The sequence below is a fragment of the Rhopilema esculentum genome, chromosome 20, assembly GCF_057945365.1.
Source record: "Rhopilema esculentum isolate cy_ngs chromosome 20, ASM5794536v1, whole genome shotgun sequence".
Lineage (NCBI taxonomy): Eukaryota > Metazoa > Cnidaria > Scyphozoa > Rhizostomeae > Rhizostomatidae > Rhopilema > Rhopilema esculentum.
In genome coordinates, this window is record NC_142834.1 from 14,746,229 (window position 1) to 14,772,423 (window position 26,195).

The 26,195-nt window shown below is 37.9% G+C and overlaps 2 protein-coding genes and 1 non-coding gene across 3 annotated transcripts in view; 2 read left to right on the forward strand and 1 right to left on the reverse strand.

Annotated features, from left to right (window-relative positions):
• LOC135687013 (uncharacterized) lies at positions 1–12,520 on the forward strand. The gene is made up of 5 exons (XM_065203440.2): positions 1–639; positions 4,918–5,099; positions 5,410–5,444; positions 7,056–7,132; positions 9,630–12,520. Exons 1-5 carry the CDS (start codon positions 396–398, stop codon positions 10,712–10,714), a joined length of 1,623 nt encoding a protein of 540 aa, XP_065059512.2. The 5' UTR covers positions 1–395; the 3' UTR covers positions 10,715–12,520.
• Positions 9,629–26,195, reverse strand: part of LOC135687011 (gamma-tubulin complex component 4) — a 23,494-nt gene continuing 6,927 nt past the window's right edge. The window contains exons 9-19 of the mRNA XM_089114252.1: positions 25,472–25,550; positions 24,701–24,825; positions 24,177–24,227; positions 23,124–23,229; positions 22,042–22,076; positions 21,583–21,661; positions 20,675–20,765; positions 19,199–19,385; positions 15,639–15,773; positions 14,190–14,306; positions 9,629–12,645 (exon numbers count right to left, since the gene is read on the reverse strand). Of these exons, the coding sequence (XP_088970378.1) occupies positions 12,499–12,645; positions 14,190–14,306; positions 15,639–15,773; positions 19,199–19,385; positions 20,675–20,765; positions 21,583–21,661; positions 22,042–22,076; positions 23,124–23,229; positions 24,177–24,227; positions 24,701–24,825; positions 25,472–25,550 (1,152 nt within the window). The 3' untranslated portion in view covers positions 9,629–12,498. The remainder of the gene's footprint in view (positions 12,646–14,189; positions 14,307–15,638; positions 15,774–19,198; positions 19,386–20,674; positions 20,766–21,582; positions 21,662–22,041; positions 22,077–23,123; positions 23,230–24,176; positions 24,228–24,700; positions 24,826–25,471; positions 25,551–26,195) is intronic.
• Trnas-uga (transfer RNA serine (anticodon UGA)) lies at positions 16,376–16,457 on the forward strand. The gene has a single exon. It is a non-coding gene; the product is annotated as a tRNA-Ser (tRNA).

Genomic DNA, 26,195 nt, shown 5'->3' on the forward strand with positions numbered 1-26,195 from the left:
TAACCCCTGGAATATTTCAGTAAATTTGAAAAATTGGAGACTATACATGAAGAATGCCTTGAGCCCTCTATATGCTGCCATACGCCATGAACTGAATCAAGTTTCTCTGGTCTCGGCCTGTCGGCCCTTGAGAAAAACGTTTTTCCATGAATTAGTGAAATGTGGCTGAACTTTGGCCAGCAGTTATTATTAGAACAAGCCCACAGTCCGGATGTGAGATATTTATTTTTCCAACATCATCTCTTAAACGGAAGTATTCTTCCGCCTATCTGGAACGAATATTTTGTTCTGTCGCAACTCGCCACCACAATACGAGACTACGTCATGGTTGGTTGAGACCAGGCGACACGGAAAATTCTCCACGTCATTTCGTAATCGCAAATGTGAATGTATTTATGCACGTTAGTCGAATCGTAAACAAGATGGAGGGTATATACAAATCGCCGGTGATAAAGGAAGAGAAGCTCGAAGTGAAGCGGGGCTCACTGGAGATGCCAAAGGACTCCAAGCTAAGTTGGCGTAAGCTTTGGAAAACGCGATACTTTGTGTTCTGTGAAGTAAAGAAGGGGGAGTCGCGAAAGTTGCCCCTGTATTTCTACAAATCAAGATCGGCATATATGGCAGATGAATTACCCGAAGGTGGGTCTTCCCATTTATATTGCTTGTGATCCAAACATCAGTGCCTGATTGTCCAGTTGGACGATGTCATTTTATGTATTGATGATGTAGTGTAAATAATTAGCGTAGGCCATCCGCAAACCATATTTACTTCCGTATTTTATCTTTAATTCCTCATACCGGTGTGTTGGAATTTGAAATTTCATATCGATGAGACCTAAACACTGGTTATTTTAATACTTTTTCCTCAAGCAATGCACTGTCAGTAGCGAAGTTTTTTACTGATGCTGTAATCTGAACCGCCTTTTAGGGAACAAAGCTTTCGCACCTTAAAACTGATTTCCATCTCCATCCACCGCTAAGGATATGTTTAAAAAGCGTGTTTCATATGTATGTGCATGCTGTTAGGTTCTAACAAGCTCCTTACGTACCTTCATTCTGGTGCTACCGTCCTTTTTAGGTCTTGCCTTCATTAGGTTTCATATAACTTCATTAGGTGGTACGGTACCAAGAGTATTCATCCAGCACCACCAAATATCATAACGTATTAAGAGACTCTATTAAGTACCATACACTTTAATCAAGTACCAAATGCCTCCAATATACCTTCCTCAGGTACCACATACCTTCCTAAGATACCACATATATTCCTCAGGTACCACATGCCTTCCTCAGGTATCACATATCTTCTTCAAGTACCATAAACTTTCATTAGGTACCACATACCTTCTTCAAGTACCACATACTCTCATAAGGTACCACATACCTTCTTCAAGTACCATAAACTTTCATCAGGTACCACATACCTATTTCAAGTACCACATGCTTTCATTAGGTACCACATACATATTTCAAGTGCCACATACTCTCATTAGGTACCACATACCTGTTTCAAGTGCCACATACTTTCATTAGGTACCACATATCTTCTTCAACTACCACATACTTTCATTAGGTACCACATACCTTCTTTAACTACCACATAACTTCATTAAGTACCACATACCTTCTTTATCTACCACATACTTTCATTAGGTACCGCATACATATTTCAAGTGCCACATACTTTCATAAGGTACCACATACCTGTTTCAAGTGCCACATACTTTCATTAGGTACCACATACCTTCTTCAAATAACAGGGATCTACCTCAAGTACCACATACCTTCATACTGCTTCAAAGGTTACCACATACCTTCATTAAGTACCATGAAAATTTTGTGATACTGCTGACCCATTTTGTTCCCTTCAGAAGGGTCCCTTTTAACATCTGATGTGATATGTAACCATTAGCTTCAAATGGTTTTTTATGAAAAAAAAACATATAAAAAGCAGTAAAAAAATATTGTAATCAAAAGTTTGAATACAGCAGCAATTGAAAATCTTAAATAGATTTTGCCTCAAGTAGATATTTTAGAATGCTTCCAGTTTTAAGTTATGGCTTGCAAGAATACAGAAGATTTATCAATGCCAGACTATATCAAGAAAAAATTTTGCCAACTATAAAATGAAAAGTATTTGCAACGAAAAGCTTTCTGGAACTTTCTTACAAAGTTAAAAGAGGCAGATGATTTAAAATCAAATACATATTATTTATACATTAGTTGAGATTTTTGGCTGCAATTTGTCCTATATTTTGGATATTCAATGAAAAGTTAGGATTAAGAGGGGTTTAGGTGTAAAGACAATGCATCCACTAGCAGAGATGCCAGAAAAGCTATAGGCAAAGGGGGAAGTGTCAAGAAAAAGTGCAAAACAAATTACAAAATTTGAAGAAAAAATCTTAATTTTTTCAGGCCAATTTTGACAATTGCCTTGCATGCCCCTGTGCTCTGGTATCCCTGGTTAATAGTCATTCAATAATAAATTAATGAAGCCAAAAGTTACAGTTTTAAATCTCTGGATCATCATCTGGAACCCTGTCCAAGTTAATGAAGGATTACCTAATGGGGGCTGGAGGTAGTTGGCAGCTAAGGAAGGGGGCAAAAGGAGGCACCTTTACCTTTATTGGCCCAGTGGAATCCTAAAATGTTGAAATACCTTCAAAGCTACTGTTCCTAACAGGTTCCTTCCTTTTACATCATAAATTTCAAACATTGCTCAAAGCCCTTTTTCTCTCAACTAGCAGAATAGGGTCTTCCTAGATGGAAAATAAATTTATAGGGCAACATTCATCATTGGGAAAATCTCTTCTAAAATCTACAGGAGGGAAAGTTTAGGAAACATTCTACCAACTTAAGTGGTGGAGCTGCCCAAATTATGCTATAGATAGTATGAATTCTGCTTTATTAGGGGGCTTTCAGCCCCCAAGCCCCTATGTCTCCTACACCTATGTTACTAAGTACTCGCTGAAATACTACCCCATTTCGAAAATTTAGACAAATCACAATATTTGTTTTCAGGATTTACTTTCTTGCAAATGTTTACTTGCAAAGTAAACAAAACCAGATTGGTTTCTTAATATAAAAGTCTAACAAGGGAATTTTATTTTTTGCAAAATATTACAAAGGCTCTGCAATTCTCTTTAGACGTCAAACATCAATGTCAAGAAACAGCCATCAGGGGCTTTCTTTAATTTGTGGATAATGGAGTTGGGTTCACCCATTGAATGAATGTTAGTAAATGTCAGGGACGCACTGTCATTTTTGTTATCTTCTTTTAAATTGGGGGCTCAGGTAAAATTTTCTTTTGAATTCTGACAAAAATTTCAAACATATTTGGTGCTTCAGTAGGTCTGTTTGCACTGCACCCCTGCTAGGAAGTGCAGTTTTGAAGTGTTAACTTTGTACGTTCGAATGCTCCACATTCCATTGTCCCATAGTCCGTGTTTTAACGATAGCGGGTTCGCAGCTTACTGAAGCTTCTGTCAGTTGCTGAGTTCGTATTGAATTTTAGTCGCGCGGTTTTAGCAGACTCGAAAAACAAAGAAACTGCGAAATACCTTGAATTTTTCGCTAGGAGTAGATTTCAGTGTACTATTTCGCAATAAATTTCATGCCCCTTTACAAACCTTTCTTTCGGAAGTTAGGAAGGGGCGGGGACTTCGTCATTCGGGCTAGCGTCACTTTCGATACAGAGGGTAGCACGAGTTTAGGGGGAGGGGAATGCGTTGGGTTTAGGTCGTCACTTAACACTACGACAGTTTGTGGCTTATTTTATCCAGGAGAATGTCACGTCCCAACATAGCCATTTCCAAGGGAAATTTGCTGAGGGGGGGGGGGGGCAAACCTTTGTCTATAGAAATATGAGGACAAAGCCTATCATTTAAAACAATGGAAAGTCACTGGGGCTGCAGGGGCAGTTGCCCCCCCCCCCTAGTTAGTATGTTAAAAAAGGCACTGTGTCCCAAGTTCTTTCCCCAATTTCATTCAATGTTCCTTTGTCGCTTGAAAGTTCATATCTTTCTTAACTATCAGTTTCCTTCAATTTATTTTAATTTATTATTCAACTAATTATTCTATTATTTAATTTATTTATCACATTATATTCAATTTATCTTGCATCGTCTTCTGCTCCTTCGCTTGACATTCCTTCGACTTCAAACTATTAAATTGCAATAACAATATTTAACCAAACCAGTTCAACCAAAACCGTAAAGCCCTTTTGCTGAACGTACTTTAGTGTAAAGTGCCTGGTTATGTCCAATGGTGTGCTCTCTGCAGCAGAGGTGGCGCTACCCTGGGTACCAGACTCACTATGTATAAAATAAAATATTATTTTATATAGTGAGTCTGGTACCCAGGGTAAGGTGGCGCAAGAAATCTTCCGACAGAGAGGCTGGAGCTTCCGACAGAGGGGTTAGAATGACTAAATTAAGCAGTTTTCGTACGTTATTTTGTCAAATTTGCTTCGACAATAACCGAAAATTTCCTCCGATGGGGGGGCTAGATGCTTCCGACGGAGGGGCTGTAGCCCCCCCCCCTAGCCCTCCCCTGGCGCCACCACTGCTCTGCAGGAACATGTAAAGAAATCAGCTCTCATTTTAGGTGTATTAGAAAAACTTATTATAGATTAAGAACTGCAAACACAATTTGAAAATGAGCGATAGATCAGAATTTTGTTTTTTATGGGTACTCTCGCTTTTGAATCTATATTTCGTTTTAGACAATAAATTGATCTTTCTTATTTAGTAGCTTTCTGAGTGAAAATAGCAGCGTCTAGAAGCAGAGTCCAGGAAGGGAACTATTTACAAAGATCTACCCATCCATCGATAGTAAAACAGTCGGTAATTTTTCCTCGTACATCGCTAACCTGTGACTGAAGCGAAAACGAATATTAATAGAATTTCTTTTCTGCAGGATTAATTGATCTTACCGATGCAAGCGAGATTGGCATGATAGGCCACAAAATTGGCGGCCATGAGCACATCATCAGCATGAAGACACCTAACGGCTGCTACTACGTCTCCGCAGCGTCGTGCGCGGACATGTTCAATTGGATTATACCATTGCGGTCATACCGATTCAACGACGAATCCGAGGTATGTTACACGCGTCCTCGCTTGTCTCGTCCCGAGCTTATTTTCGGGGCTGTAGCTATGGGGGATATGTGTGGGGCGTGAATTCCGTTGCCAAATTCAGGCACCCCTTTCGAAAAATATTCCACGTTGGAAAAAGCATGTTCAATTTTGGCATCGTTGCATTGCTTGAAAATTCCTGCTGCCCTTTAAACTGCAGCCTGGGCTGAGAAGCTTCATCTCGGCACATTGATTTTTTAACTCTTATGTCTTTTTCTCTTATTTTTTATCTTTTATCTCTTACACCGTCTTATGTCATCATGTTGTTTTTCAGTTTCCGAGTGTGACGCAGATAGAGGCAGAGAGACGGTAAGCTACTTACCATTTGTTACGTACGTCCAATTATGTGCACCCTATGTGCACCCTATGTGCACCCTATGTGCACCCTAGACAATTATGCGCACTCAAAAGAAAGCGCATTACAGAACCTTCCAAGGTGGTTTTTTCTAAAGAAAACAAATTTCCCCACCTAGGCCTAACCTTGCCTTATGATTAGGTTAAGGTAAGGGTTCATTTTGCTATGGCACACTGATATGGTGTCGAAATATGTCTAGGGTAATGCATCACGTTACAGGGGATAAATAGTCATTACCACCTTTTGCGTTTTGTCGCATGATAAATGCCAGAAAGCTATTGAGTGTTCTGATAGAGTGATGATAAATTCTTTCGTTCGGGAACGATGATGCAACATAGGTTGAAGAACGAACATTGCACCAACATAAAACATTGCTCCCACGTAGGTTGCTCCAATCCTTCCTAAACTGTGACTCAGAAACTCAGATATATTAAAAAATTAACCTAAAATGCGAGGGTTATACCGAAGAAGGCTAATGATCATATAAAGAAACACAGCAAGGAGGGTTAGGGTCGAATGTAGCCCTCTAGTATCGGACATCGCTAAGGTTTGTGTTGTGGTGAATTTTCCGAGTGTGACGCACAGTAAGTACATGTATAAAAGAAATCTCTTGTTATTAAGAAACTTTCTTAGGCCTCAGTTGAAAAAGCGGTTTTTTTTACAGACGGGTACTTCCTGTATGAAACCACACACCTTACTCGTGTATTTTAACTCCAAACCCTTAAAAGACCAACACATCCCTCGTGAAATTAAGACCCCGTTTACACTGTCCCGTGCAAGTTTGGAACCGTGACAAAACTGTCGCGGTTCGCCCTTGCGTTTACACTAGCACTGTGGAACCGTGACGATTTTGCTCTGCTATCCGGAACAGTTTTGACCCTGCTTTGAAAGCGAACGAATTTTGTACCGTCACGGTTCCGTTTTTGAACGGGACAGTGTAAACACCTATCCGAGACGATTTTGTCACGGATTCACAAAGAGGTCTTTTGTATGGCTGTTTCAGGTAATCGAGGCTTTGATTGTGGCGTAACTACGTTCTCAAATTCTGAAGAAAAGGAAATTCTGAAGAAAAGACGACCACAGAAAAGGCTTGTAGTGTTTCCCAGTCCAAGCCTTGATTGGACTTTGCAGTTTTGTAGTCTAAAATAACACTGAAAATTAAAGCCACCTTGTCTTTCGTCCAAGTAAAGTTTTAATCGGCCTTCCGCTCCATTTTAACTCACAATAAAAATCCGATTGTTGACTTCAGCGGCAAAATAAAAGCCTTGGATGACTAAATACAGCTTCTTCTAAACAATGTTCTACCATTAAATTAAGGTCGTACCGGTACAGTGTAAACGGAACGGCTAAACGGAACAATTTGGAACCGCGACAGTGTAAACACTTGCGAACCGTAACGGTACAAAATTGTCCCGGGACAGTGTAAACGGGGTCTAACTCTGATAAAATTCATTTTATTAGAATTAATCTAACTAATATTGTTATTAATTCTATCTTTGGATTGATAGAAACTTCCTGATGAAAATCTATTTTCATTATAAACATAGCATATTAACTATTTTTAGGTCAAGTACATGGGATTCTTCGAAGACTCCACGAGTTAGATCTCCGTCTGCGTGGAGTGCTCCAGAAGGAGTTTTTGGTGAGTTTTGTATTTGTCTCTCAAAATAAATTATATACTTTCATTTAATCGTTAACTTTTTTGATACCCTCAAGTTGAGTGACCTTCACAACCACGCAGGGGCGTCGCCAAAAGGGGGGGGGGTTACAGGAGGGGGCTGCAACTCAAGCACATTGTTCGTCTTCATTTCCTGTGATATACATACAAACTGTATAATTTTTGTTCTGCCCTACTAACAAAAACAAAGATTAGCTTTCGAAATGCAACCATTTGGTATTATCAGCGTCTTTTAAATATACCAAATTTCCGGCAATTCGTGAATGATTTTCAGCTCCTCAAGTATTTTAATTCATTCAAGTAATTTAATTCAAGCAGGCTAAACAAATATTTTTTCTCTTTTTACATTAGTCATTCTAGATAAGTAAAAACACTTAGACAGCCAATTTTGTTACGTCAATTGAAGATAAACATTGAAAGATAAAAAGTTCCTTACATGTTGTATGAACTACTAGCTTTGATGATAAAACTAAGCAACAAACCTGAAACCCAGGGCAAGGGGTAGGATACATCAATACTTCAATAGTATCTAGTTTGCTAGTGTTGATATGAAATTAAATCAAAGTTATTATAGATTTTAAGATCTACTAACTTTCACCTTGAAAACAAACTATGAGTATTGTTCTCAATCACGTTCTCCTTTATCAATCCTTTATCGTTCTCCTTTAAAGTATAAACAAAATGATTGCTGTTCGAATAGCTACGATCAAAAATCGAGGACCAACAATTAGTTCTTTTTTAGTATGACAGTTTATTTAAACAAACCAAGCAACTTAAAATATCACTTTCAGTGGCTGGAAGTTTGTCAAAGCCTCGCAGGGAAATCTTGAATTTTTTTTATTTTGGTGTCAGGCAGAAAAATATTTTTTCAAGCACTGTTATTAACTGGTATTTCTGTAGTAGTTGAACATCCGAAAAATGGCATTAAAGTATGAATTTTGAAATAGAAACGCGTGCAAGCAGCATTTACTTAGCTTATGACCACACCCTTGAAGAGTGAAACATGCCCTTTTGTCAACAAAATTTATTTCTATCGTCCACCGAAAAATTGCGGTATGTTGCGGTGTGCAACCACGTAATGAGTTTTCCTGGATTGATTTTGAGAAACTCTCCTACAGGATCCGGATCGATATGTTTTATATTTCAGGCCATGTTGTGGTAGATTGATAGATGTATTGTCAAATTTAAGCTCTTATTTTAGTTCTGTTTTGAAAAGGAGCAAACTGTTTAGCTTTGTTGTTGATGCTGGTAAAGCGTTCCACATTTTGATGGCCCTTGCTCTGAAATTCCTGATTTGCCGGGTGTTTTTTCTGTGAGACATAACTTTTCCCTTTGGTTGATCTTTTAATGTATCCATGCACATCAGTTGAATACTGGAAACTTTCCTTTAGGTACACCGGTATGAGATCAGTAAAACTGACGTTCTTTACACTCTCTCCTATCAAATCACTGCAATTTAGTCTACGTTCTACATTTCTTGAGCCAAGCCAAAATAGCCGTAATTCGCTAGCAAACTACAGGTCTTTCATTCGGCATATCACAACCAATCTATAACATATCAAGATTATTTTTCATATTTCAGGGTATTCTACAATGTTCTAGTAAATTTTGTGATCCAAATCTAAAAATAGATTTTATGACGTCACCGCTTCACTACTCCTGAAGTGTAGTTTGAGTTTTCGCTATTTTAACTTTACCCTCAATGACGTCATTTATTGCAAACTGTACAATGAAGCTTCTCTTCTGAAGAAATTGATTTTACATAGTATACCGTATTTCCTCTAATAAACGCCGCCCTCCAATAAATGCCGCCCTCTATTAAACGCCGCAACAAGTTGGATTTTGTAATAAATACCGCGACGTTCTTTAGAGGAAACACGATATGAGATTCGATGAACAGCAGGTTCGCTTTCAGCCAAGATATAAATTCGCCGTCAACAGCATTTATTTATATTTGTGTATCTATAAAAATCGAATTAAATTCCGAATTTTTCAAACTTTCCTTTGTTTTTCCTCGTTGCAAGTTTTCTCCTCTTTTTTGGCTTTTGTTGTTACATCTATTCAAGTAGTTGCCTACTATTAATTAATGTTAAATTACAACTTATTTAGCATTCATTTTAGCATCTGCCATAAAGTGATTTTCTGAATGTTTTTGTCCGAAATTCTCCAGAACACATACAAAGGTAGGCCTCGAAAAATGGAAGGCATAGGGGGGCACGTGCCCCCAACTTTTGAAAATGATTTTTCTCAAAAGTGACATCTAGCAAAAGTGCCCCGTTCTGCGATAATGCCTCGGCCGCCCTTGTATCAGAGCCAAATGTATATTTCTGCTACGGATGGCGTTTTTGGCTGCAGTTTTCAAAGCTATAGGACAATGGTTTGAATGCAGTTGTCGTTAAAAATCACAACTGACTGTAATCATTTCAGTGTGTTAGTTGTTAAGTCCTTCTTTCTTCCATAGGGTCTCCACAGTTTACGACAAAGGATTACACAAATATTGCCCGGAATGAAAAGCTGCGAAAAAGGCATTTCTGTAACAAATGTCAGAAAATAAAAGAAGAATTCCAACCAGAGGACACGTACGGGTATGTGAGGAGCCCTGATGCAAAGAAAGAGGCCCCAAAACCGAAAGCTAGCCATTTATCGTCAACGGAAGACCTATATGAAGTAATACCGGATTTATATAAATCTAAAGGTCCTGAATACATAAATCTACGCCCGCCGATGCCATTGCCGTCAATGCTACTGCCGCCATCGCCGCCGAATCTTGCGGCGACAAAAGGACAAACGCCAGACCATTGCAGTTCAAGCTCTGACGGCGAATCGCAAGCCAGCACCGCCGGAGGCTCGATTGATCGTGACGCGTTTTTCCAGCATACACAAAGTATCTACGTGGGGAAAGGTACAAAGGAAAACACTGGAAATTCTACTGTTACTCATTCTTCTAATGAATATGAGGATATGAGATTGTTTTCGAAAAAATTAACAGAACTTTCTTCAAGGAGATCATTACAATGGGAAGCCAAAATCAACCACAGCAAATTTGGGAAAACATTATCGATCCCTAGCAATATCAACAACTTATGTGGACCAACATTTAACCCCAAAGTAAGTGCGAGTTACGAAAATATATATCGCTCCAGCAATTTGAGCTTGGAAAAGTCACCCAATGTCTCAAAACATTCAGCTATGATGTCACAAAATTCACAACAAAGCAGCAATGATATCATTCAAAAACCAACCTTCAACAATAACGGTCTACATAGATTGGAAGAGAACAGTGAGCCAATTGGCGAGGCTGCGAGTGAATCGGGACCTTGTAACGAGGCCACTAAGAGGCCGATAGAGCATGATAGCATCGACGAAAGCCCTTACGAACGCATGTCCGGTGTAGCGGCAATCGGGGTCACAGGTTCAAGCGAGGGTACTTTGTCGAAGGATACGGCAACAGGGGCAAATGGCCGTTTAAACAAAGATGCTGTGATACCGCAATATATTTTAAAGAAATTCGACAATATAAAATTTGAATTTATAACCGACATTTAGATTAACACTTCAAAGTGTTGTACGACAGGTATCTTGTAGCTAAAAGCTCTTTTTAGGCCGATTTCCACTCTAGTTTTTGTTCGTTTATTCGCAGCGTGCAGTCTCATAGTCTAGTACTTGCCGCTTGTTTGCGCTAAGTCCCTCTAGCGATCCCAAAAAACGATTGCGGAGGCTCGATCGTGTTATGCGCGTGAACAAAAAGACTGGAGTGGAAGTTCACTTACAGTTTCCCTGTTTTATTCTGACGGTTAACCGATCTGATGGCGATCCGATCTGATGGTTATAACGCAGAAACTGAATATCACAAACCAACGCGTTTTGCGCAGTTTGTAAATTGATATGCAAATATCCTAATGTGAAAAATTGGGTCGTCTTTTCAAATTAAACTAGAAATAACATAAAAATTTACCAAATTAAAGACAAGATAAACAAATCCCGTTTAAGACGCATTCGTAAGAAGCGGGAATAGAGAAGGAAGATCAAGACAAGTGAACCCGTCTATAGCACCGGGTCTGCATGATCGCTAGACGAAAGTCAGAAGTTGGACAGAATTCACTATACAATCAGACGTTTTTCCCTTTTCATCCTCAGCTTTTCCCAGAGAGGGTCTAATGATCTAAAGGCATGATGCCCCTTCTGTCATTCCTTTAGAGTTAACAATCGGATTTGCAGCGCGTTTACGATTGAGAAAAACCCTGAAAATTAGTCTTGCGTTGCCGATTGGATACGTCGTTATATGGAATAGTCCAACCATAGAGTGAGTCCAACCAATGGAAAATTTAAATGGGCATCAAAATGCGTCGGGAGATTGTGCCTTTTGTCCCAGGTATAAGGCTGCATGAGGAATATAGTGTTTCTTTGCGCAGTAAGTAACCCCAAAAAAGACATTTGTTGTGATGTATTTGTAGAAAGTTTCTGATTGATCGCGAAGCGGAAAGTTTCTGATTTTTAATAGCCTCTAGGCTGTTCAGCTAACCACAAGGTTTATTAAACTTAGAATTATCAAGTTTGATATTAATTGAAACATTACTTGAAAGGTCTGTGTAAATAAATTTTTTATTCTTGATTTTGGAAATTTGTACGATTTTTAAGTAGTGATTGCCCGTCATTGTTGCTATGTATATGGTGTTCCAGGGCAGTTAGTTTATAGAAGTACAATAGGTTTTTCTACGAGGCATATTTTTAAATTGTTACGATGATAAAATATAATTCTATTTATTCACCTGAAATAACATTTATTCTCGCTAGAGGCATTTTTCTTCAACAATTTTCCTGTCGCTGTTTGATAGGTGCGAGGCAGAGTGTGGTCACATTGAGTGCGAGGTCAGCAGGCGTAGGAATCACGAGGTGTGTGGTCACATTGAGTGGAAGGACTAGGACACTGCTTCATAAGCACAGCTTCTCGGTGTCCTAAAAACTACCTTCGTATGCTAGCTAGCAAATACAAATAAAAAATACAATTTTTACCATCTTTCAGGGGGACCTTAAAGACACTGGGGCTAGAATTTCAAAGCAAGGTCTTGTATTCGTTGATTGCGACGTTCCACCAACGAAATTAGTCAATAAAAACAAACAGATATCAAAATTCCTTCATTTATTTACACTTTTTTAAGACAGGCGAACAGGCGAAAATCTTATGGGTGAGCCACCCACTGTTTACAGTCGAATGGAAGAGCATGCGCAGTTATTGAGTTTAATGAACATAGTATTCTTTGACTACAAGGACGGGGGGATGATACATTACAGCACTGATCTTCAGTTGAGGAGTTTGCTTCTATCAGAAGTCAAGTCGAAGCAGGAAATCCTCGGCTCATGCTAAAAAACTTATTAAAGTCAATGCGGAGGAGAAGCTGGGCAAGATGAGGCGACACCTGGTGGCTGCGAACGCTTGAAAGAATCTTGAATAGCAGCAGCGAGTGTTGCTCGAATGCCTGCAAAATAAGCAGAAAATCAAACAAGTTTTCTTTTATTAAATACGTCATTGGTACAGCAAAATTTGAAGATAGCACGTAAACATAGCATACCTTAGTAATCTTAGGTCTCGAACAAGCGGGGGGTCTTAATAAGCGGGGGTGGGGTGGAAAATTTCTTAAAATATTCATTAAGCGGGTGGTCGAAATTTGGTGTAATGTAACCGACCGCTATAGAGTACGGGCTGCTCTACTCAGACATCTTAAAGGCAATTTTGACACAGCGCAGTGAAACACGTAGCCTGCGTCCCAGACCCCTTACTTTCAAGTTAGGGGTCTTGAGCACAGGCCATTAAGCACACTTCTCAGTAAAGTTTACTATCAAAGATCTGCTAGAATAGGCTACTAATCCAGGAACTGTTGAGAATGAAAGGTGCTCATCTCTTATCTGGGTAAACTAAACCTCAGTCTTTCACCCTTTTTGAAGGGCTCTCCAATAAAAATTGAAATTTAATAAGCGGGGGGGGTCCTAATAATAAGAACCTCTCACAAAAAGAGCGGGGGGGGGGGGGGGGTCGGAAATTTCTTCGAAAAAAAGTAAGGGGAGTGGATGCCTGTTCGGGACTTATGAGTACTTTGCCTCAAACACTCGTGTCGGATATCGACCAGAGAGAGGCAAGGGGAAACTAAAAAAAACTCGATCGCGCAATTTTTTCTCTCATGCTACTTTATAATAAAATCTTCTGCTTATCTTTAGTTGCTTATTATTTGATGTTTATAATCTAAAAAGTGTCGCACAAAAAGTACTTCTGTATGTTATGTTTCCACTTTTCGGTGCTATCGTCAAATTCATGAAGTATATTGACAGACTGCTACTACTGGAAGGAGTTACAACTTAAGCAGATCCTGTTACAACCAAATCATTTTTGTATCTTAAAGCTCCCTCGGAATTTTGAAAGACAGGACAAAGGAATATTGATGATCGTGTCTTAAGGAATGACAACTGTTTGATTCTAATGAAATTTTAAAGAAATTCGGGAGAAAAGTGTTGTGGTATGCAATGGCGGACAAACTTGTTGAGGCAAAATTCAATTTTTGCAGTTTTCTTCTTTTAGTTGCTCCTCTTTTAACTCGAATCCCCTCCTTCGCAATAATTAATGTTGAATTAGTAGCTCTATCTCTGTGCCTCAAAAACATTCGACATTGAATCGGGGGAGGGAGAAAGTTATCTTCGAAAGAAAAGAGAAAGCATAAACTTTTTCTTGAAAAGTCTTAAAACCATTTTGGTCCGTGATTGTAGGCCTCCGTTATAAGGTTTGTTTTCAAATGAACTATTCGTATTCTTAAAACTGCAGTAGCTATTCCAGTTTTTATGCCTAGCACAAGAAAGACTGGAAAAGGGGATAACACATTTGGTAAAAACAACCAAAACAGAGCATAAGTCGAAAAAATCCATTTATTTCATTAAAAAACCAAACAAAAAACCAATCCTGACCATTCTGAATGCGGTTGGTCAGGAATAAACGAAACAACATCATTAATGAGAAGACTAACAAATAAAATACCTTTCCGAGTTCTTCCGACCGGCTCTGCTCTCGCTCAGTCCACTTGTCCACATTCATAGTAACGACTTCACTAAACATACGGGAAATCTTCAAAACTTCCCCAAGGGTATTGAAGACCTTAAAATTCGAAAAAAGCATATCATGTATTTAAATAAAGTTGAAAACTACTTGGTTCTTAACAATGTATCGGTGAAAATGTAGAGGAGACTGCTTCAAAGTCTCGGTTTGAAAAGGAGACCATCTGCCCAAGATGTCGATGTTATTTGATTTGATGTTTTCTTTAAAAGAGCGGGAAAAAAGGCTGGGAAAATTTCAGAGCTGAAAAGCCACACTAAAAAAATCTGGAATATTGGTAAGACTACACCTTCCAGAGCTACAGAACCAAAGTTTCATCAGCGAAGTATAAAAATTTGGCTAGAGCCATAAGAGCAAATTAAATCTTTATCTTGAAGAAGCTAGCAAAAGCACTTGCTGAACCTTTTTATCAGAGATGTGACAGTCTGTAGCAAGACAATGGTTGGTCGAAATGTAACCAATCACCTGCATCCTTATGCTAACTAGCATTGTTTTTATTTACAGGGCCAATTGTTAGGCAGTTGCACTGAATTGCTACCTTGTGTAGAAAGCGTTAAATTTGATCTGCACAGTTGTACACGCTGGGTCGTTATGAGGGTATATAGTCTGGGCTCTTAGCACAGTATTTGACTTGAATTGTGCAAATTGTGATACTAGCATGAAAATGGATAAACTGGGGTAATTTCACACGCTGATGACGATGCCGAACAGACACAAGCCGAAAAATGCCCCCAAGTGCTATTTTTAGATTGGGGTACTTGGCCCCAGTCCTCGAAATGGGCCAATCTCCATATGCCATTACTGATTTATGAAAAAAGTGGGAAAGGAATAGTTTAGGTGCATTATCATATATTAAAATATATAAAGAGAAAAGGAAATGAAAAATTTCCCCTTTATGCTATTTTTAGAATATGAAATTGGTACCCATGTCTCTATTTAGGCATTCTTCTCTAAATAATTACTCTCTTTTATATGAATATGAAATGTAGCTTTCTCCATTCTTTCAACAAACTGAAAAGTAATACGAAAAGATGTAATTGACAATCTCACCCCTTGATGCTATATTTAGAATGGGGTATTGGAACCCAGTTCTCGAAATTGGGTTTTACCTTCATTTAAAACGATTCCGTTTATAATTCCATGCAGTGCACGGGGTGGGCTAAACATACTCCCACTCGACGACAAAGACCAACAGTTACTGCTAAAAGTCTGGAATATTGAATTCACATGGTCAACTTTACAGACCCCGTGCATTATTATTATAATTATTAATTCTCATTAATTATCATCACTAATTCTTTGATTCAAAGCCGGCTAGTTACAATAGCTAAAACAAAAGATAATTTGTTTTTTTGAAACTTGATATTTACTCACAGGTTTCATTGTGATGAAGCACTGGGCCATCAGTTTGGTAAGAAAACGATCATGTGCCGTCTGGATGCTCTCGAAATCTCGTGTTTCTTTTATCGCATGGACAAGTTCTGAGAACTGGGCTTCTAGCACATCAACCTATAAGGTAAATTGCAAAAAGTCAAATTTCCTAGCGTTGTTCCCTGTTAATTCAAAGACGCATTGCCCCGCCCAACTCAGAAATAGAATCGACTCTCTTCAAATTGATATAATTCGACCCCCCCCCCCCTTTCCAGGCACCGCAGAGCATTGAGAAAAGTGGGGGGTCTAAAAAAGTGGGGGGGGGGGCTAGAACCGTATAAAAATAGGCTTTTCTGGTAGTTTGATACTTAATATTTGGCATTTTTTGCAAAAAGTGGGGGCTAATAAGGGAAAGCAGCCCCCTGCTCCGCAGTGCCTGCTTTCCCTTATTAGGACTTAGTTATAGGCTCGTGAACATTTCCCAAATGTATAAAAACCAGAGCCTTTCTAACATACCAACTTGGGGTCATTGCAACCCAAGTTAGTTTCCACTGTTTCAAACAATAGGCTTTTGTCCTCCTACTTATATAAAAAAGGTTTGCCCCCGCAGCTAATTTATCTTGGAAAAGGCTATGTAAAAAATAACAAAACCTTGCTTAGTATATAACAAAACAATGAATTCTTATGAAGTAAAACTTTACGACAATACTGATTGCTTTGCCGACCGCCACAACCCGTCAGCTGTGATGGCCGAGTGGTTAAGGCGTTGGACTTGAAATCCAATGGGATATTCCCGCGCAGGTTCGAACCCTGCTCGCAGCGTATTTTGTCACATGCTGGAAAACTTTGTAATCAATGGAGCATGTAATCAAAGGTAAAAGTCACTAGATATATTTTCATAATTTTGGCCAACAACTGTTATTATTGGGGCCATAAAACCTGAAAATTGGCGCTATATTTAGGACTAGGCCTAGAGATGCACTCGCAAGAATCTGCATGCACGATTGGAATACCTCTTGTGAAAATGTGAATAACTGACTGGGCCTAGTTTTCTTCAAAAACCGCGCGAAAATAACTGTAGCCATTGTGTGTAGCCATGACAATAAACGGCGTACTGAATGTAAATGACAATGGAGCTTCGATTAATGGTGCTTCTCTTATAATCCTTCTTTTCTTACGGTACTCACTCACATTCACCATCAGTATCAAATTTATTTTATTGTTGCTACCACCAGTCGAATTTATTTTCTCAAGCTCATTCCACTGCACGTGTTATGGGTGCTTTTTAACTGCATCATTGCTCAATATAAAATTTTCCTCCATCACCAAAGCAATATAAAGCCATTAACTTTGCTTCGTTATACCCATTAAGTGAAACCTATCGTATACGTGTACCCAATAAGGTTTTCTCGCAGTAATTGGGAAGTTATTGCTCATTTCCCCTACACTTCTTGGTAAAAACGGGCATTCAGACCAAAATACCAAATAAAACTACCATGCCTGCAAAAACTCTGGTCACAGTACACTAAATTCTTGAACACTTCCACCTTCGAATAATGTTGTTTTATGCAACGTTAAGAGAATTGTTTTTCTTTTTGATTTATTTAAAAGTTGGTTTTATAATTCAAATAGCTAAAATAACAGCTAATTAAGGCCAACTAGAACTAAAAGAAAATACATTATAATTTACAAAGAAAAACAATACCCAATAGAAATGACAGAATTAATTAATCTAAAAACGGCTTTGAAAAAAGCAAACATTTAGTAAACTAAAGCTTTTCGTCTGACACTCTTCAGAGTTTAAAACGTCAGAACATAGATCGAAAACTCCACGCTAAGAAATATATATACCCAGTTGTGGATCGAAATAGACCAATCAGAAACACGAGCACATGACTGTAAAGGTTGACCAATCAGTGCCGCTTGCCTATTAGAATGTTACCAGTGGAGTCCTAAGGTGAAAACGAACTCCTTTTGTCTACACAGTAGCGGTTTTTTCGTGCTTATGTAGATAGATTCTAAAACTGCTAGGTGGAACGACGATCGGGCTTTACCAATAATCCGAAACATGTCGCCATTATAGTTTTTTGCACAATCTGGGTTTTCTAGCAAATGCTGCCCGATAGCAGAATCGCAGGTTTTAGTTGTAATTTTAGATTTGCAAGACCGAGGTGGCTGTTCTCTTTGGGGATGGGTTTTGTTTCTAATATTAGATGGAACATGTTGTTTTATCCTATCCTCAAATCTTTGGGTGGTGCGTCCTACGTAGCCAGAATCACACTGGCACGTAAATTCATAAACAACAGAACTTTTTTTGTGGCAGGAACGCAGTCCTTTTGAATGGACGAAAGGGCCTTTTTTGTACTATAAACAACACGTGGGTTAACCGCGAAGAAACAATTTGTTATGGCCTGTTTTATTTGGCTTTCAAAACGTAGGGAGCTGTTACCGATCCAGGGTAGTTTTAGATAGACCGGGCACTTTTGAGGACCAAATTTTACGTCAGCTGAGAAATTTTCTATCTTCTCCTTAATGTAAACTGAAATAACATCTTCTGGATAGCCGTTCTCCAGAAAAATCTTAGTTAGTTTTTCAAGTTCCGAGTCGAGTTTAGACTTGGAACAAATCATCAGTGCCCTATGTGTAAGCGTTTTGATGAGGCTGATTTTTCTTTGTTTTGGGCAAAACAAACTCCATCGAGTGTATAACCCCGAAAATGTGGGTTTACGGTATACACTGGTGAGAAATCCAGTGTCAGATTTTTCAACCAAAACATCCAGAAATGGCAAGGAGTTATTTTCTTCCTTTCCAAATGTAAAATGTAGGGCTGTGTGAAGACCATTAAGGCGTTTTAGGAAAATATCACACTCAGCCTCTGTTTTGAAAATAGTATATGTGTCATCCACATACCGAAAATAGACACCTGGCTTTTGGTCGCAGAACCCGAAATCTTTGATAAAAACTTTACACAATCTGCAGGTGCATAAATCGCAATTCCACGGTTTTCTTTTTCTTTTAAATTCTTGAATTGTGCTACAGTATTTCAAAAAACTTGGAAGTGAAGACCATAAAAGGCATGCTGTGGGGTCAATGGATTTGTTGCAGATAGCTACAATCAACATTAGTTTTGGGGCTCGGGGTCGATCTTTTCAAAACAAATGAATTTCCTAAACAAGACTTGAAGGCTCTTGCACTACCGGCATGCTTAGCGGCAGCTGTCTTTAGATTGAGAATTGACTGTGTTTGCATTTTTCCATGCAGTACGATATCAGGCCGGTTTTGGAATTTAAATGCAAAGCATGCCGGTTGCGCAATTGCCTTTGAGCAACAAGGCGTTCAAGGACTTTTAACAGGGATTGTAGTCATAAGCCATATCCTTTTCTGGCTCCGCAGAATCAGCGTTACCTGCATGGAAAAATCCCTCCTTCAAGTAAAACTTCAATTTATTGCTATTTTTAAATATAAACACCAAATGAAGTTCAACCAATCTCTCAATCAAAACTATAAAGCAAAAACTTATTTATCCGTATTCTTTAATAAAAGAAATGAAAATAAGTTAATACCTGGAGATAATATTGCAGATTATCGATAAGAAAAGCCATTTTCCTTCTCAAGCTCCATGTCTTGGCCGCCCCTATTACCCTGCTGTCATCCTTTGATCTCTTTCGCACCATTTGAAGTGCCCATAAAGTCTGTAGATCCAACTGGGTCCTTTTCACCCCGAAAAGGAACCGAAAAATAACATTGTACCTGGAAAAAACGACCAAATTTTCAAATGTTAGTTGAATCTGATATCAATATAATGAAAGACCTACATGGCCTGATTAAGATGGGACTATAGGTGTTAAAGCAATAGGTCCATCGATGAAATAGGCTCAGAAGAAAACAGGTTGGAATTTTTCTAAATAGGCCCTTTTGTGCCGCAGCATAGGCCAAATTTTAGCTTAAGCTGTCACTGAAAATCTAAGTCATAAAATTTAACACGATTGCACAGGAAATAATTATTGACTCGAGAAACAGATCGAACATTGAGGCGGTCTTCAATGCAACATTAAATGACTACTATCTCCTCCGAAGAGGCTTTTGGGGAGGGAGATTGGGAGGTAAAAAGGATAGGATAAAAGGAACTTCGGAAGAAAGGAAAAAGTAGAGGAACTGTGAAGGAGAAGAAGGAAGAAAATTCTCCGCAGCTTCACAATTTCTCCCTCCCTCAGCTTCACCATTTCTCCCTCCCCAATAGCCTCTGTGGAGGAGAGTAAATGACTACCTAAAATACAATGTGCCTTCAATTTAAGAAACATATTAATTTCATTTCCTAATTAACATTGGTTTACCAATGATATGGGAAACAATAGAGATTGTTACTAACCCATCCTAGATCAAGCGGAATTTAACTTATGAGTGACTCCCTTCAAACTTCTGCTGACATACAGATAAGGACAGTTTTACAGAACAAAACTTCAGAAATTACAAGATCGCTGTTATCAACGTGTGTCCTGTTTTAGATCTTAATAAAATCGAAAAACGTCTATCAGATGTGAAAGAATGAAAAGAATGTAAACAATCTAACTTCAAAGCGAGATAAAAATTGATGTTATCAAAATCTTTGTTTTTACGTTTTTCGAAAAATTCAGTTTGTGTCATATGAAAGTATAGAAATTACTTTGGTACTAACACCAGAATACAGCAAGATTTTCGCTATTCTACCGCTCTAGGTTCCTGAACTCTTTAAAACTTCCTCAAAATACAATCCAGAATTGGAGGGGGTGTCTTGGTTTGGTAAACGGGATTATTTTGGATTCGATGACCTCTACGCGACCATCTTCCGTGGGATTGCCAACTTTGCTGGATTGTGGCTATTATATTGATAAAAATCGTACGATGTTTTTACTTGAAGTTGAATCCCGTCAATAATCCGGGATACGGATTAGTAGGATTCAACTGTGCGTTCCTAAAACTATGCCAAGGAACGAATTTAGAAAAGTTTTAAGCCATTTTGCCGACATTCGTTTATTGTATATTTGAGTCATGTTACTTACCTCTTTATGATGTTTCGTGTAAACAATAAATGGAGCGGCCAAGGAGCAGAATATTCCACAAAAATGCTTTCCCAACCAGTTGTTTCATCTCCTAGCACAACCAAAAATCATATGTAAGAGTCTTGAAGGCAACAATCATAGACAAAGATCGATAACAAGTTATTTAGTGTGAATTTTTATACCAAAATTAATTTATATTACACAAAGATACGGTTTTGATTTTAGTACAGGGTGAATATAAGTTGCAACTTCAAGTTTCACGCTTAGTTTCATCAAGTTTCATCAAAAAACTGCTCCAAGCAGCTGTATAACAGAATGCCTCTACGCGTTGGGGTGCGGTGCGATAGCAGACAGATCGAAATGGAACATCTATCTGTTTGTCAATTCAACTCACTATATTATGGACGGAATGGAAAAAGAACATGTAGAAATAGGCCCAAACAATGCGATAGCCCCTGAATCGAAATCTGGTACGAGATCATATCATGACATTGCTCGTCTGCAATTCTTCAAGCGTTTACGTGTGGGCAGGCTAAACCACACTGTAAACGATCAAGCAGATTACTGTGGACGGAATAATTTCTGTTCTACTACAAACGCAAAATGTCGTACGAATGTGTGGACAAGGCCTAAGTTGCAATTCCAACATTCACGCTTAATGCGATCGACTTTTTAAAGCAGCTAAATAATTGAAACTAGATATAAGAATAAGACGAAAAACATGATACACTGATGTTTTCAAATAAGATAACAAACTGAATAAAAAAGGAGTAAGTCACTGTCCTTGTATAACACCCAGAGAGCAATGAATGAAAAGATGGGCCTAAAAGAACACTAACTACCGTATAAGTAAAAAGTAGCTCAAAAACTATACAACTTAAAGAAACTTGCAATTGGGTTCACAATACCTTGCTTGTTTTTATCTTTCGGATCAATTGTTTCCAACTTCATTTGGAAGGAACGGTAGTCTTCGCTTTCAAGTAAAATCTAAAAGAATTAAAAATGTGGTTATTCAAAGCACTGAAACTCTCTGAATGATAATATAAAACATTCCTTTAAGGTTTGCTTGGTCTATACTGAACTGTTAAATTCAATCACAATTGCTTGCTGTACAACAGATTTATTAAATAATGACGTCACAACAATCTATTTTAGTATTTTGAATTTTGGTCGCATAACCTGAGTGTACATTGGTCAAATCTCTTCTAACATTTAATATATGTATATGTTTTTGCACAGCTAGGGTTTTCATGCGGTATTTCATTTTCTGGGATCAAAAGTAAAAAATTCTAAATATAGATCTCTTTATCTGCTAGAATCCCCGAAATGGCATTTACGATAAGTGCACAGGTAGTCTCGGTACATACCTCGCGAAGACTTCTTTCAAAGGAGGAATTAAGATCTAGAAATTGAATGGAAGACAGTTTTGGTACTCGTTTCCCATTATTACAATATCTACAGCCAATAAGACGAAAAAGGGAAGCTAAAAGCAACAAATTGCAGAATGACCCCAATCAATTTAGGTTTAGCAGACCCCACTATACTAAGCTAAAGGTAACAGATCTTTTCCTCTTCGAATAGTCTGTTTATCAGGCTAGTTTATTGTTGACTAAAGATTATATCGAGATGATAACGAGATCATTTCTTTGATGATTCTGACATTTAGAAAAATAGGCCAAAAAATCTCAATTCGCTTAAAAAAATTTTAAATCGTAAACCAGGGCCAAAAAAGGGGGATGGGGGTACTGAACAAATAACAAACAACAACAGACACACTTTTTCAAATAGATTTTTGCCATTGGGGGGGGGGGCGTCCGCCCCCTCTTGCCTCCCTCTCGCGATGTTACTGGTTAGAACAATATAGGTTTTCGTGAGGGGGAAACAAAGAATGACATTGAAATAGAAGGGCAAAAATAAAGAGAGAAAGGATGTGAATAGATAATAATACATGTAAGTGAAAGAAATAGAAATAAGAGTATAAAAAAAGAATAAGGGGAGAGAATAAAGCTGTATATAATCATAGTATTACCATTTCATGGATATTTCGTAAGAAAATTTGTAAGCAATAAGTTTCGGATGCAATTCGTATGGCAAAGGTGTTTCTGCTGTTCTTTATCTGTCTTAAAAACTTAAAAATGTTTTTTAATGCTAATTTTTAGATGATAATTATTGCTGAAATTTTTCTAGAAAATTTTCAAACGAATTCTATTTGATTTATCATGAAGGTACACAGTATTAGAAAAAAATCGATATAAATGAATAAAACGTTTTGAACCCTGAATTTCGTTCTAAACCAGACTTCTTTTAAGTCCACAGTTTGACTTGGTACAGTTCATAACCTAAAAACCATAGATAGCGTGATTCATGTTTTGGAAACGCATCTGGAAGAGCCCCCTGGACTAATCAAGATATAGAAGTAAAGACATGACTAGATTAAGCTGACACTAACCGTATGACAGAACTGGCGACGGGGGTGCCTTCAGAATGCTTTGCGCTCGGTCAATGAAAGTCTGAAAAAGCTCTCCTCTACCAAGTAAGTAAATTTCTTTGATATACTAGCAAAAAAAGTAATATCATAACAGAAAATGTTCGTCGATAAAACAAGTTATTGAGCTGAGTTAACAAGTTCAGAAACTACGAAGAAAATACATTAGAAACAATTGCGTAGAGTTATTTCCTAGCGTAGAGTTTTTGATCTATGTTCTTATACGCTTTATACTTTGAAGAGTGTCAGACGAAATGCTTTTGCTTTTTTCAAATAAATTTTTAACTCTCTTATTACCAAAGATAAGTTCAAACCAAGACAAGAGGAGAGGGATATTTGAAGATCCTACAATCCTGGACAAATGTTAGGAGACATTCGCTGTCATTATCATTTATTGCAAAAACACCCCACCCCTGCCCCCAATATCAATGTTGATGCTGACTTTTTAGGTTTTCTGGCTTCCACAATCAACTGCCATTACCCATCACCAACATTGACATTGGGGGGAGGGGCATACCACTGGTTTTGAGGGCAATTACACAGAAAATCACTTATAAAAGAATTGTCTCATAACCTTTTTCCAGGATTTTAGAGGCATGTTAATAAAAAGACATCCCGTGTAGCTTGAAATATCAAAAAAATTAAATAACAACTAAATGTGCACTAAACGATTTCCGATTGGACAAATCCAGGAACCAATCAAATGCAGCATCTTCTATCTTAGGATATTTTGAGCCGAAACTAGATTAAAACTTGGGTTTTTCCCTGTAGGTCATAGCTCGACGTCTCGTGCTTTTGTGCGAGACGAACTGAAGAGCATCTGGCAAGAAGTGTTTTAGGTATGTTGAAAAATGTTTTCTCTTCTCGCAACATTTTGAAATTGAAGTAAGATATTTCAAAGGTGTTGTGTCATGAAATAAATACTGCCAGGTGATTGAGTAATTTAACTTATCAGAGTTTAGGAAATTTCTGCTTAAAATTCAGGTAAGAAAATAACTAAATATGACTTCACATTACCCTCATCTGTTTCAGCAATTCACCATCTTCAACAACGAGCTTCCATAATTGCTTTAAAAAAGCACAAAACATCAAAAAAGCATCAAAATTTTTGCAAATTGTAAAGAAACGGAAGAATAGAAACGAAATAGAAATAATAGTAAAGTAAAAATAGAAATGAAAGAAATGAGGACAGCTTAAGCAAATTGCTGGAAATATTTGGGATATACAATACCTGCCAAAAGTATTCGAAATACCCAGCAATTTGCGTTGCATTTTATATCTTTCATTCAATTTCCGAATTAATTACTACTCCCGTCCCCTTCCCCCTAGAACAATTATGATAATTTAGATAAATATCGTAAATGAAGCGCAAAGAATGTGCTTTCTAAAACCCTGACCCGGTTTATAGTAAACCAACATTGCTCTGTGGGGGAGAGGGGGATGATTGATTTTGACATTGCAAACTAACGTCAGCGTTCCAAGACTTTTGGCAGGGATTGTAAGTTGGATTAAGAAAGCTTCAAAATCCAAAAAACACTCACTTCAGCAACGCATGTTTTTATTTTGTCCACTTGAAATTCCAGCTTTGCGACTGAGAATAAAGGTTCTCTTTCAAGCTCTTGCAGTGACAGTAGAAACTCTCTTTCTCTGCCTTGTAATATGTCCACTGCAAGTGTAAACATTGGAGTTCAATGTTACACACTGGGAGCAATGTTACATTCTCTTATTTTGTATTTAATAAAATAAAACGATTAAATATTTGAACGAAAAAATTCAATCTTTAATTAAGGATAACTTTAAGCAAAATTAAAGTGCAAGCTAAATATGGACGAAAAACTGGAATGAGCTATCGAGCCTGGTGCCTCATTTAATTACATGATAGGAGTAATGAATTTCAATGTTAACAGATACTAGAAAACTCTAAAAAATTATTAAATAGAAAAAAAAATTAATAAAAATAGTGTGAAGCGTTAAAAACAGCCAATCAGCACATCTAAGTAATGTCCATTTAACTTAATAACTAACTAATTTAATGAGAAATGATAACCTTGAATTTAATTACACAGGTTTTAATTTCATGCATATACATAAGTCCCAAAAAGAAAAATGTAGGAGGCATCACATTCAAGATTCTGTTACAGATGGAAAAGTCCTGTTGGATCAGATGAAATGAATTTTTGTCGTAGCCCTTGTGAATCCTTGTGGCAAATGCAAAATTACAAAAATATAAATAAGAATACAAAAAAAACAAAAATATAAAATTACATTAAAGGAATTCCTGAATGCATTGGTTCTTCTATTTAGCTACAAACCTTTTTCAAAAGCTGTGAATAATTTCTTTTCTTGACCTGTATCCTTAAACATCTTTACTGATTGGCCGATGAATAAAATCTGTAGACATGATGAAAATTACAATAAACTTGTCTGTTCAATAAAAGTAAGTGCCAGGGGATTATCTTACACTGGCGGATCTAGAAGGGGGCTTTACAGGGAAGAGGGCAGGGACGCTGGAAAGGGGACGTGGGGGTCAACCACCCTGTTTCCTTTTGATAGGAGGGGCAAGGGGAGACAAAGTCTTATTCATGACAACATTTCTCAAGACTTGTGAAAAAATTTCTTATGAAAAAAGTTAGTCAATTTTTCAAGATACCTATAGAAGATCGAAACAAAATGACAGTTGCGAAAGAATTGTTGGTAGATGGGAAAATGAGATTTCAGCCCAGTTATCAATGCTCTTTGATTTATTTTTTTGCTTTGCAAATTCTCAACCGCGAGAGCTATTTCACATGTTCTCATGAAATGGGAAAAGTATGTTTAAAAATGGACTAGTTGTTCCAGAAACAGATTGTGGTACCAAAGAAATTGTAGGTTGCTAATGCATGGCATTTTAAAACTGATATTGTCACAATCTGCCCTTGCATTTGCCATCGCCATCTTTTTTGAACAAGGAGGGTTATAGTTCAAATTTCTACTGGAGCTCATCGGAGAGGGGGCTTTATAGCGAGGAGAGAGAGGGGGGAGGGGGGTAAAAGGCAT